The sequence below is a fragment of the Furipterus horrens genome, unplaced genomic scaffold, assembly GCF_987537825.1.
Source record: "Furipterus horrens unplaced genomic scaffold, mFurHor1.1.pri manual_scaffold_4, whole genome shotgun sequence".
NCBI lineage: Eukaryota > Metazoa > Chordata > Mammalia > Chiroptera > Furipteridae > Furipterus > Furipterus horrens.
Genome location: NW_028327174.1, coordinates 22,163,134 through 22,175,642, shown reverse-complemented (window position 1 = coordinate 22,175,642; position 12,509 = coordinate 22,163,134). Strand labels below are relative to the sequence as shown.

The window sequence follows — 12,509 nt, the reverse complement described above, 5'->3', positions numbered from 1 at the left end:
CGGGTGCCGCCGCTGTGGGGCGCGCGAGCACGTCGGGCCACCACCCGCCCGCCCGCTCTCTCGCCGCGGGTAGTGAATCAGCCGCCCCGCCCTCCCGGTTTTGCTGCGGTTATGTAACTGGCCCCCCGGGCGGCGGGGCTGGGCTGGGCTTCTCGGCTGCGGCTGACATTTTCTGCATTCGCCAGCTGGTCAGCATTCTCGGGTTTTGCAGGATGGCTTGTTGTTTAACCTTTTCAAGCCTCGGTTTACGAATCTGTAAAAACTGTGATATCTTTGTTGTGAGGTTTAAATGAGATGCAGTATGGTAGTAGTCCATCAAATACACATTTAGTGTGAACTCAGCGATACTCAGATTAAATAGGGTAGAAGGTTGCCAGCCACCATTTTGCATGAGCGCGAGATGGGAGACTGGACTCTTATGTTCTCTTGGCACCAGTTCTGGGCCTTTCAGTGTGTGTATCTTGTGAAGCTCACTGCGATTCTTGTGTTTTGTTTTCAAAATTAGATTCTGGCGTTTTGTCTTATGATGCGTTTTTCTGTATAACAGTACCCATCCGAAGGCGATCCAACCATTTCATTGGGCACATAACCAAATTTTCAGTAATCTCTTTCCATGCTGGAAAAAAACAAATAAACAAAAAGCTTACTTACCGAGGGGGTGGTATGTTCATCTCCACTGTGACACATAAATACAATATGACCTCAAATCCACACGTGCAGTCAAGATTCAACAAATTTGTGAAGCAGGGTCATCAAGTTCTATACTCCAGTGAGAGCCAAGTTCACGTGATGACTTTTCAAAAAATATATATTTATTTTACAGGTAGGGAGGGGAGAGAGAGGGAGAGAAATTTCGATGCCAGAAAGAAACATTGATCAATTACCAATGGTGACCATTTGCTTTGCTGGAGGATGCCCAACCAACTGAACCACACCAGTCAGGGCTCATGTGGTAACTTATATTTTTTAAAAATTTTATTTATTTTTAGAGAGACAGGAAGGAAGGGAAAAAGATGGAGAGAAATATGTGCCGGAGGTACGTAGATTGGTTGCCTCTCACACACCCCCAACTGGGGACCTGGCCTGCAACCCATGCACATGCTCCGACTGGGAATCAAACCCAAGATCTCTAGGTTCACAGACCAGCACTCAATCCACTGAGCCACACCAGCCAAGGCTCATATGGTAACTCTTTAATGAAGACTGAAAGAACACTACATTTACGCCTGGAAGAAATGAACCAGAAATCTATTACTAACAATAGTACTATGTGACAAAAAAAAAAGAAAGGAAGAAAGAAGAAGAAAAGAAAAGAAAAAAGAAAAGCTCTTAGTCTCAAGTCACAGTTCAAACCTCCTGCCAGAGAAGACAGTCTTTGGATGGGAGGATTTCAAAACCAGCCACAGATGGCATAACAGTTTTGGAAGTCACTTTAACCTCAAAAACGTGCAAACTGTTGGTGAGGCTGTATCTGTGAAGGAATAGGCAGCAAAACCCATCCAGAGCTACTGAAAAGAATTACTGGACAAAGAGCTATCTTCCAGAATATAATGAGGCTGGTATCTTCTTAGGGGAAAATGCCCAACTGCTTTTGTATTTCCAAACTAGATACACAGGGCAGCTAATGATCTTATGACCTCCTCTCCCTTCCTCTCTCATGGTGGCAGTGTAGCTCTGTATTTAATAAAGCCAAACATGTTCTACAGGGATACAGATTCCAGTGGTGTAAAGAAGGAAAAAAGTTGGTTGTGCTTTAGCAATCAGATGCAACGTCCTGGGTGTCTGCAGCACTCTTTCTGATTTGAGTCTAGAAGTTGGGTGGGCCCTCAGAGAGAATTGCCTTGGCTTTACTGTTGCTGACTACAGATAGCGTTATTGTACTAAGGCACCATGCACTTTATGAGTGTCCTCAAAAGCCATCAAAGTCTTCCTCCCCCCAGCATCACCCCTATCCTACACTCTGCTGATCTAAGTGTGATTTGCTATTTCAAAGCCACATATATGGAGCTGAGATTCTTCCTTGACTCCCAGAGCCATTAATACTGACTCTAATATTAATGTGGTAATGAGCTGCAAAAGTTGGAAGTTCTTCAGTATTGCCAGTTGCATCATTTATATCAGACAGGGAAACAATCAAACCTAAACCAGTCCATGCATATTGGGAAGAATGTATTTAACATTTTAAGGATTTTTTTTTTTTTAATCAACAAAGAGATGAAACTTGTTAAGTGGCTTAAGGAGTGGCTTGTGAAAGAAATTGAAGAGATTCTTGAGAGCCACAGAGAAAGACTAATAAAAAGTTTGAGGAACTGATAAAATCCCCAGAAGATAAAGATATAATGAACAGGAAGAGAAGATCAGTTCAAATCTTCATGGATATGTTGAAGAGTTCCATACCGCCAAATATCTGAATGATTTAATTTCTGAATAAAAGTGCTCTATAGAGAGAAGCCTGAAAATGTACATTTGTATAAACCAACGGTTGTGCACATATGTAGGCACCCAATAAAAATGTGTGCTTTGCTTCACCAAAAATCTTGTACAATAATGTACATAGTAGCTTTTGGTATAACAGCTAAAAACTGGAAACAATTCAATTGCCCATCAATAGAAATATTGTAGTATATACATACAATGGAATAATGTAAAACAACGAAAATAACTAGCTGCTATTTCATGCAACAACGTGGATGGCTCACAGACATGATGTTGAGAAAAATAAGTCAGACATAAAATACATACTGACCCTGGCCGGTATGGCTCAGTTGGTTGGAGCAGTTGTCCTGTAAACTGAAAAGTCACAGGTTTGATTCCTGGTCAGGGCACATGCCTAGGCTGTGGGTTTGGTCGCTGGTTGGGACACATACGAAAGGCAGCTGATCCTCAGGTGAGGATTTAAAAAAAAAAAATGTGCTGGCTGGTGTGGCTCAATGGACTGAGTACTGGCCTGTGAACCAAAAGGTCACCAGTTCAATTCCAAGTCAGAACACATGCCAGAGTTGTGGGTTCAGTCCCCAGCTGGGGGCACATGAGAGGCAACTGATTGATGTTTCTCTTGCATACAGATATTTCTCTCCCTCTCTTTCTCCCTCCCTTCCCCTCTCTCTAAAAATAAGTTTAAAAAAAAGTTTTAAAAAATAAAAATAAAAATGTAATATATACTATATGGTTTCATTTATATGAAATTGAAGAAGAGGCAAAGCTAATTTATACTGATAGAGGTCAAATAGTAGTGACCTTTAGGGGTTTAGTGTAGGGAAGGGACAAGAAGGAGCCTTCTGGGATGCTGGTGATACACTTGATCTTGATGCTAGAAATGGTGGTCCCATAGCATATAAACACAGTCATGCCTCAGTACTTGTCAGCTTCAGAACTCGTCAAACTCTGCACTCATTGCATTTTGACAAGACAAGAATTTCAACCCTCCGCACTTGCTCAGGACTCATCACACTTGCTGGAACTTGTGTAAGTCATGACACCATCCGCAAGAGGAAATGTCCTGAGGTACCACTGTACATAAAAATTCATTGAGCAATTTAAGAATAGTGTACTTTATATATGTTACATATCAGTAAAAAGTTAAAATTATTTGTAGCATTATGGAATATTTGAGCTATTATCAACAAATGTTTGAGCAGTTCAAGAAACAATGGCAACAATTGGTAATTATGACACTTTAAACAACCAGCAACTTCTCAAGCTAAACTGGAGTTGGCTATGCCTTAGGCTCACTTCTCTGTTCCCTAAGCCTTCATCAACTTGGTTATCACACAGATCCTGCACTAATATTCATCACAGGCCACTATCCACAGTCATGATGTCATTAATTCTGTTGTCACACTGGCAAGAATATCCAGGTTGGGTGGATGGCAAGTGTTAAGGTTTACATCTTTCTTTCTAATATGCTTTCTCCTCTCTCTTTAATTAAAATATTATAAAACGTTATTCTGTACATCATTGTACAGGGTGGGGCAAAACTAGAGTTACAGTTGTGAGTATGTGAAACACAGTTTATTGTATTATTTATTAATTATTATATTATTTTCTATATGAACAACTTTAGACCCACTTTTGCCCCACCCTGTACATGTGCTGCCATATATTGTATTTGGTGCAAAACTAACATATGCTGTACCTAATAGGGGTAAGAGATTTTCAAGGGTAATTCTGACTATGAGGCATAATTGTCCCCATACCTCTCCCGAGTCTATCCTCCCAAAATGTGAAGCTTGTAGCATAGTACTTGACACACAGTGCCAGTTCATCCCCTTCAGCCTGCGTGCCCACCTCCCACAACCCACCTATGCTGTCTAACCAAACGAGGCAATGAGCAAATAAACCTTGTAAGTAATCAAACCTGAATTCTCTGCTGCACTGTATTCTTCATCACCCTCTCCTCTACACTCTCTCTGCAAGTCCCCTCATTGATGCTTATAGTTAATTCCAGAGTAAAGGCTGACACACCTCCCAATTTTATCTCTCTTTCCCAGGTCTCTCCCTCCTCCTCCATACCTATCATTCTCAAGTGTGTTCTGCATGGTTTCTTCTGGTTGTTGCCCAGGCACCTTAAAAACATGTCCTAAACTGGATTCACCATCTCTCTCACCCTCTTGCAGCTGCCCCCAGTTGCTCCTTTTCCTGTCATCTCCATCTTCATTAGTGGCAGCACCATCCAAAACACTCTTCCAGGTTGGAAACCTCTCTTTCTCTCTTTCCTTTCCCTGGCCTCAGCATCTAATCAGTCACCAAACCTTGCAGTTCTATCAGTGTTCCTTCTTTTAAAATTTTTAAAATTTATTTTAGAGAGAGGAGGAGAGAGAGAAACATTGATTTGTTATTCTACTTTATGAATTCATTGGTTGATTCTTGTTTGTGATTTGACTGGGGATCAAACCTGCAACCTTGGCATATCTGGACAATGCTCCAATCAACTGAGCTACCTGGCCAGGGCCCTATCAGTATTTCTTGAATTCTTTTAATCCTTATTTCTACTGCCTTATTTCAGTCTCATGACACTTGTCACCTGGGCTGCTGGAATGAGTTTCAGTGCTTCATGTCCTATTTCCTTCAAAGCCTCCTCAACATTGCTGCCAGAGTGGTTTCTCTAAAATGAGTACCTGACCTTGTTCCTCTCCTGCTTCTCTCCTACCTGGCTCCCCTGTCCACATGCTAATGCTTGTATTCATTAAGTTAGTCCACAAGGCCTCCTTGATCTGGCACCAACTCCTCTAGGCTTGTCTCCATGCTTCCTTTCTGGCTACAGCAACCCTGAAGTCTTTGAACTTCCCCAAACCCAACTACTGCTTCTGGCTTTTTTAATGACAGCTCTGTCTGGAATGCTCTCTACATGCAGCTACCATAAACTCACCCTCATCCCGGAGAAACACCTCTCAGGCCAATTCCTAGTCATTCTTTAAGATTCAGTCAAGTGTCATCTCCTCCGGGACACTTTCCTAACTTCTTGATCCCTGGTTAGCAGTCCCATCCTTTTTACTCCCATATACTTTCATTATATCTCCATAATTTCATCTTCTACATGATAAACTGTTTTTTTTAATGTCCTTGTAAATTGTTTGAGGACTCACTGCTCAATCTTCAGTGCTTAGCACACATGATCACATTTGAACCAGAAACTGTTCCAAGCGCTTTACATGTATAATACCGCACTAAATTCTAATGACTATCTCGTGCAATAGATACCAGTAGCATTTCCATTTTACAGAAAAAGAAACTGCACAAGAGAAGTTAAGAAATTTACCCAAGGTCACATGCATACAGGCCTTCAGGTATTCACACCTAGTCAGCCTAGCTCCACAGCATGCATCCTTCGCCACTACATTATATTGCCTCTCTGTAGAGTGGGCACTTAGTAAATGTTAAGTAAATAATAATAGCTATGCTTAGTGAGTGCATGCTAAGTACCTGACTCCATACTAAGTGCTTTAAGTGGGTTATTTCAATTCCACAATAACTCTATGAGGTAAGTACCATCATTATTCCCATATTACACAAAAGAAAACAGGTTCAGAGAAGCTTGGTAAAATCCCCAGGGTCACACAGCTAGTTAGCATAGTTTCATTCACAACCAAGATCTTAATCATTACTCTCTCCCAAATGAGACCTACACTTTAGGAATGGATGGACATCCAGGATCAAGACTAGCACAGCATGGAGACCTATAACATCTACTGCTCAGAGCCGGAAACACAGCATTCAGAACCTCAGACATAGAACGGACTGACTCAGAAAGAGACCTACCCAAAAACAGTGACCCAGAGTCACAGGACAATGGAAACAGAGGTCAGCACAATGGAAGAACCTCCTATACCTAGGAGGTCCACGCCCCCTATACCTAGGGCTTCAGGAGTTGCTTGCCCGGGTGGCTCCAAGGTACTGACAGTGGAGAACAGACCTCCAGAGATCCCAAAGCGACGCAGGAGAGGCCTTAACCTCGTGGGGGCGTGGCCCCGGTGCAGGCGCAACGTGGGGCGGCCACGAGAGGGTTAATGGCTGGGGCGGGCCCAGTGGGGCGGGGCAAAGCCTGGGGGCGGTGCTGGAGGCGGAAGCGGCCAGCCTTCTGTGCCCCGCGCTCGCCACGGAACCCCAACACCTTCCCTCTTGGGGAGCCAAGCAATGTTCAGGAGCCAGCGGTGCTGCGGACACCTGGCAAGCGAGGTGGACGGCCCTGGAGAGGCTCGAAGAGGGTGAACTCGCGACAGTCTCGGGAGACTGGGACAGATGGGTGAGGACAAATTGATGGGGGAGTAAGAGGGAGGAGCAGGGCAGTGGGCAAAAGGGTGAAAGGATGGGTCGTATGGGTGCGGAGCCCCCACTAGGTCCCCACCCTCTTCTCTCCCAACTCCTCTCCAGGTCAGTCCCGAACGGAAGCGCAACTTGCCGAAGAAGAGAGGCGCCCAGCAAGACTCTTCCGGGGAACCCTCCAGCTAGCTCCTCACCTCCATGGGCCAGACGGCTCTGGCAGGGAGCAGCAGCGGCAACCCCACCCCACAGGCCCTGTACCCTGACCACTCTTGTCCCGAAGGCTTGGAGGAACTGCTTTCTGCTCCCCTTCCTGACCTGGAGACTCAACAGCGCCACGGCTGGAACCCCAAGGACTGCTCAGAGAACATCGAGGTCAAGGAAGGGGGATTGTGCTTTGAACGGCGGCCCGTAGCCCAGAGCACTGATGGGGCCCGGGGTAAGAGGGGCTACTCCAGGGGCCTGCACGCCTGGGAAATAAGCTGGCCGCCGGAGCAGCGGGGCACCCATGCCGTAGTGGGTGTGGCCACAGCCCTAGCCCCACTGCAGGCAGACCACTACGCAGCTCTGCTGGGCAGCAACAGCGAGTCGTGGGGCTGGGACATCGGGCGAGGGAAGCTATACCATCAGAGCAAGGAGATAGGGGCCCCCCAATATCCAGCCGGACCTCAGAGGGAGCAGCTGGAGGTGCCGGAGAGGCTGCTGGTGGTTCTGGACATGGAGGAGGGAACTCTGGGCTACGCTATTGGGGGCACCTACCTGGGGCCGGCCTTCCACGGACTGAAGGGCAGGACCCTCCATCCAGCAGTAAGCGCTGTCTGGGGCCAGTGCCAGGTCCGCATCAGCTACCTGGGCGAAAGGAGAGGTGAGGCCTGGGTTAGGTGTGGGAGAGTGTTCTGTCACTGGTGGCTGTGGTTTGGATTGGAAATCCAACGCCTTAACAAGAGTGGAGGGAAGGAGCCTTCATCTGACCTGCCTCCCTAATCCCTTATTCAGTGCCTGAAATAGCAAAGGGTCTTCACAGCTGTTACCTAATTTAATCTTCCCAACAGCAGTAGAGGTAAAGGTGAGGCTTTGGGAGTGCAACTTGCTGTAAGTGGTGAGCCCCTAGATCGGAGGGAGGCACTCCATAGATTAGGGTTGTACAGGAGCTATCAGATCCTGGAGCAGAAGTACAAAAGGTTAAATGGGTACTGGGCTAGGTGTACAAGTTCACAAGGAAGAGGACAGGCAGTGACAAGCACCCAGGGTGTGACACATACATACCTACTTCCTCAAACCCCAGAAGGAGCCATTTTGAGGAACCAGTGGGGCCAGGGCTTGGAGCTGATTGAACTTAACTGTTCTCTGTAGTAGTCTTAGCAGAGGCTGGATTCCTCTCCTATCACCCACGGTGAGCAGTTGTGTTGTGGAGGGCCATCCTTCCTTTCACCTCATCAGCCCTGGTCCCAAGGCCTCGCTGGAATCCAAGCCCAGGCCAGCTCCACGTCTGTCATAGCCACCTTACCTTATTGCTTTGAGTCCTTTGCTAGAGCTTCACCACCAGCTCTGACTGGGAGTGTGTGACACCTCCCACCCTAAGAGCAACTACAGATCTTCAGGGTGCCTTAAATTTTTCTCAACCAAGGGAGCAGACTCAGAGCAGGAAAGTGGAAGGGAAGCCCTGTAGTTTGAGGATGTCTGGTTGGTACCTGCATTCCTACTTACCTTCCCCTCCTTCTCTCCCCCAGCGGAGCCACACTCCCTTCTGCACCTGAGTCGCCTGTCCGTGCGCCAAGCACTAGGGGCTGCCCGGCTGGGCCAGGTAGCTGCTCTGCCCTTGCCCCCTGCAATGAAGCGCTACCTGCTCTACCATTGACCCTGTGATGCCACAGATTGGGGGGCCTTGATGCCATCCCTCCCCGGGTGCAGGGAGGAGGCACTACTGGCTTAGACCAGCTACTTAAAGCCAGTGAAGCTGGGCCTCTACCCTCAATCCAATCTCTGGGGAACTTAACAGCCCCAGAGCCAGCCGCCCAGGGGTGAAGAGAGAGCTGTTATTCAATGCTGTAGTGCCCTGGTACGCAAAACTTTTTTTTTCCAAGCAAAAATAAGAGAGATGCTGTTGTGAAAACTTTCCTGCGGTATTTTTTTGCACAAGGGTCCTGTGGCTGCCTCAAAAAGGAAAGAGAAATGTGAAAACAAGTACAATGAAGAAGGGTGAACCACAAGGCTTAGTGCCAGGTGTTTATTCCCCCCCACCCCAAGTAGGACTGCTCACATACACAACACACACAGGCGCTGGCACCAGGGGGGAGAGCAGAACCCCTGGCCTCTGACGGGGGGACAGGGCTCTCTCCCAGCCCACGGCCCCATGGTGCGAGATAGACGAGGAGGATGGCTTCTCTTTCACGCCTTCACTGGGGACTGAGGGGACCCATGAGCAAACTACCCCTTCCACCTCTCAGCCAAGGAGAAGCCACCTTGAGGACAGGTTTTGTTCCAATTATTATAGTAAGTGGAAAAGGGATTGGCCTGGTCCCAACCATTACAAGGTAGAATGTAAATGGTAAAGAAGTACAGTTTGGATTAGGCCACAAGAAGGAACAGGTGATACCATCAGAAGCATGTGGGGGAGGGGTGAGCAGTTGCTGGGCTTCTGAGCTTCGTAGCCCTTGGCATAGCAGGAAGGGTAGGGGAGATGGATGGGGCTTATTGTTTGGCATTGATGATTTCCACGAATTCAGGCTTGAGGGACGCACCACCCACGAGGAAGCCATCTACATCAGGCTGGCTAGCCAGCTCCTTGCAGGTTGCCCCAGTCACAGAACCTAGGAAGAGAGAAGAGAGGGTGAATGGTCAGGGATGGGATGGGCATACTCCATTCCTACCTCCAAGTCTAAGCCTTGTTCTCAGCCCACCCCAACTCAAGCTGGAGCCAAACCCACTCACCTCCATAAATGATGCGAGTGCTCTGAGCCACTGCATCAGAGACATTGGACTTAAGCCATCCCCGGAGCTTTTCATGTACTTCCTGGGCCTAGAACAAGAAGCCAGACTAAATTAAGACTCTTTCTGCCTTTCTCTGAAAGGGGAAAAATCCCTGGGCACCAGGGGCAAGTCAGTGTGGACACACACACACACACACACACACACACCATGGAATGGATGTCTGCACCTGAGTTACCTGTCCGTGCTCGAAGCACTAGGGCCCCCTCTCTGGGCCTGAGGGGTCCTGTCTTTAAAAGGAGGGGTTGGCCCAGAAGGTCTCTGTGCTACCCAGTTCTACTGAGGCAAGGTAGGATGAGGGTGGGGTTCTGGGCTTGTTTACCTGTTGGGGTGTTGCAGTCTTGCCTGTACCGATTGCCCACACAGGCTCATAGGCCAGAACAACCTTGCTCCAGTCCTTCACGTTATCTTTGAGACAGAGATTACAGATGGGTGAACAAGGAGCTATCCAGCTGGTACCCAGCGAATAAAGAGGGTGTTATGTTGCCTCCTGGTGTCTATTAAAGGAACTACAAGAGGCATCAATACCATGGGGCAGGAGCAGAAGTGATAGAAGATGTCAAGGATTCCCACCTTCCCCTTTCCTTTCCTGTAGCAGCATGGGGATCAAGTCAGGCTGCAGGGCATCTGCCCCCACCCTCTGTATCTCCATGGCCTTGGCCAGGCTCATAGGTCCCTTCAGAGATACCTGCGATGACCTTGGTTTGTTCGAAAACGACCTTCTCAGTGATGCCAGCTTCCCTTTCATCTAGCTTCTCCCCAATGCAGGCGATCACTCCAAGTCCCTCGGACAAGGCATGGGCCACTTTCTGCCCAATCAGCTGTTGAGGAACAGAGTTGGTGAGACTCCACTCTTGGAATAAGGCATCTCTTATCTCTCCTCCTGGTTACTAACCTCATCTGACTCCCCAAAGACGTGCCTTCTCTCCGAGTGCCCCAGCACTACCCATGTGGCTCCACAGTCTTTGATCATGCCAGGGCTATAGGAAGAGATGAAGCCACAGGTCCACAGGGAGCCCACCTGTGGCTTTCCACTCAATGAGGAAAGAAAGGAAAGGGTCCCCACACATCCACTTGCATCTCACCTGATCTCCCCAGTAAAGGCCCCATTAGTCACTTTGTAGCAGTTCTGGGCAGCCACGGCAATCTTGGCATCTAGCTTCTGCCTGGCGAAGTCAATGTAGGCGGTGGGGGGTGCACAAACCACCTCTAAGAATGAGATCACAACATTTTCCAGACTCCGTCCAGTGCTCTGGAACCCCCTAGCCTTCACCTACTTTCTTAGTTCTGCTTTCCTTTCCTTTTCACCCCAGCAAGATGATCTTTGTGCACATCCCAAACTGGGCCTGTTTCCAATTCCTAGAGCCTTCCAGGTTCCCACGAGAGGCCACGGCCCTGCCCTTTGCTCTTTTAACAGCAGTGGCTCTGATTTCCCCAGGCTATTCTGGGCCTGGGCACTTCCTAGACTCAGCATTCCCTGGGGGCCAACCCCACCTCCCTTCTAAAATAGCTCATCCCTACCTCCCAGAGGCAAGGCAAGGATTTTCAGCAAAATAACAGGCCAACTCCTGGGGTTGGTATTGCGGTCTGTGGCAAATTAGCCAGAAAGGGATGCCTCTTCTGATCAGGCCGGTGTCTGTGATTTAGGTGGATGGGAAGGGCTGAGGACAGTATTCTGCGGCTGGGTGGCAGGGAGCTACCAGCTCATAAGAGACCCTGCGCTTTCGCGGTTCCAGGTTGGAGAAAGCCGTGGGATCGCTCCTCATTCCCGAATGGCTCAGCCTGTTTGGCATCTGCTCAGCCCCTTTCTGCAGAAGGCAGGCCTCATCCAGGCTGCGCAGGGTAAAGGAGCAGAGCGGGAAGCTCTGGAGACCTAAGAAGCGCGGCAGGAGCACTCGGCTCGCCAGGCCAGGCGCTGGGAGGAGTCTCGGGCTACGTGCAGCTGCGCACGGAGCCAGGCCGAGGGGCAGGTGACTGGAGGCCTGCACGCCCACTCAGCTGCCTCCACTCTCCCCCACCCCCCAAATCGCCAGCCTCTCGCGATCATCCACTGTTGCTAGCCTCCGCTTCCATGCTCGGCACCTGGCGGTGCAGCCCCGTCCGCACCCCGGAGCCATCTTCCTCTCGGAGACCAAAAAGCCCTTTCCCGCCCCTGCCGAGCTCACCATTAAATGTGGCCCCGATTTTCGCCATCGACATACCCCCAGCACTGCCAATGTCCGGATCCCCAGTAGCCCTCGTTCTCAGCCTGCATCCAGGTCTACGAGCACACCCGGTAGCTCGGGAGAGGGCACTCCCCTGCCCTCCCCCCTCCCCTGCCTTACCCTACCCCGATGAGGCTCACCGGTGTCGGCCGGCACCTTGGCGGCATTCAAGGTGTTGATGAGTTCCCCCAGATTCGTTTTCCGCCCATTCATCTTCCAGTTCCCCCCCACGAAAAACTTCCTGGAGGGCGCCATAGCGCTGGTACCCGCACACTGAAGGTCAGGATCACCGCGCAGCCGCGGCCGCTGCCCGCTTATATAGAGCGCCGTGAGACAGAACCCCGCCTCCTGGGCCATGGTTAGCCCGGCCCCTGCCTGCAAGTCCTGCCCCCCACCCCGCCTGCCGCCCTTGTGGCAATATTCTGACGTTACCCCCTTTCTTATAGCAACGTTCTAGGGGCATCGGGACTCAGTCGCTTCAGCCTGTTGCCACTCAGGAGAAGGCGAGAACTGTGAGCCCCTAAGCGCGGGGAACCAGCACTTCAAGACCGCAGCCCT

General features: G+C 49.3%; 2 protein-coding genes across 2 annotated transcripts; one reads left to right on the top strand and one right to left on the bottom strand.

Moving 5' to 3' along the window:
* Positions 1-6,544: 6,544 nt before the first annotated feature.
* SPSB2 (splA/ryanodine receptor domain and SOCS box containing 2) lies at positions 6,545-8,873 on the top strand. Its single transcript, XM_090272776.1, has 3 exons — positions 6,545-6,742; positions 6,871-7,624; positions 8,490-8,873. The coding sequence occupies exons 2-3, from the start codon at positions 6,961-6,963 to the stop codon at positions 8,615-8,617; spliced, it is 792 nt and encodes a 263-aa protein (XP_090128902.1). The 5' UTR covers positions 6,545-6,742; positions 6,871-6,960; the 3' UTR covers positions 8,618-8,873.
* Positions 8,874-8,959: 86 nt separating this feature from the next.
* Positions 8,960-12,308, bottom strand: TPI1 (triosephosphate isomerase 1). Its single transcript, XM_090272775.1, has 7 exons — positions 12,092-12,308; positions 10,833-10,956; positions 10,643-10,727; positions 10,436-10,568; positions 10,070-10,155; positions 9,691-9,778; positions 8,960-9,569 (listed from the first exon to the last, which is right to left on the bottom strand). The coding sequence occupies exons 1-7, from the start codon at positions 12,306-12,308 to the stop codon at positions 9,451-9,453; spliced, it is 852 nt and encodes a 283-aa protein (XP_090128901.1). The 3' UTR covers positions 8,960-9,450.
* Positions 12,309-12,509: the final 201 nt, after the last annotated feature.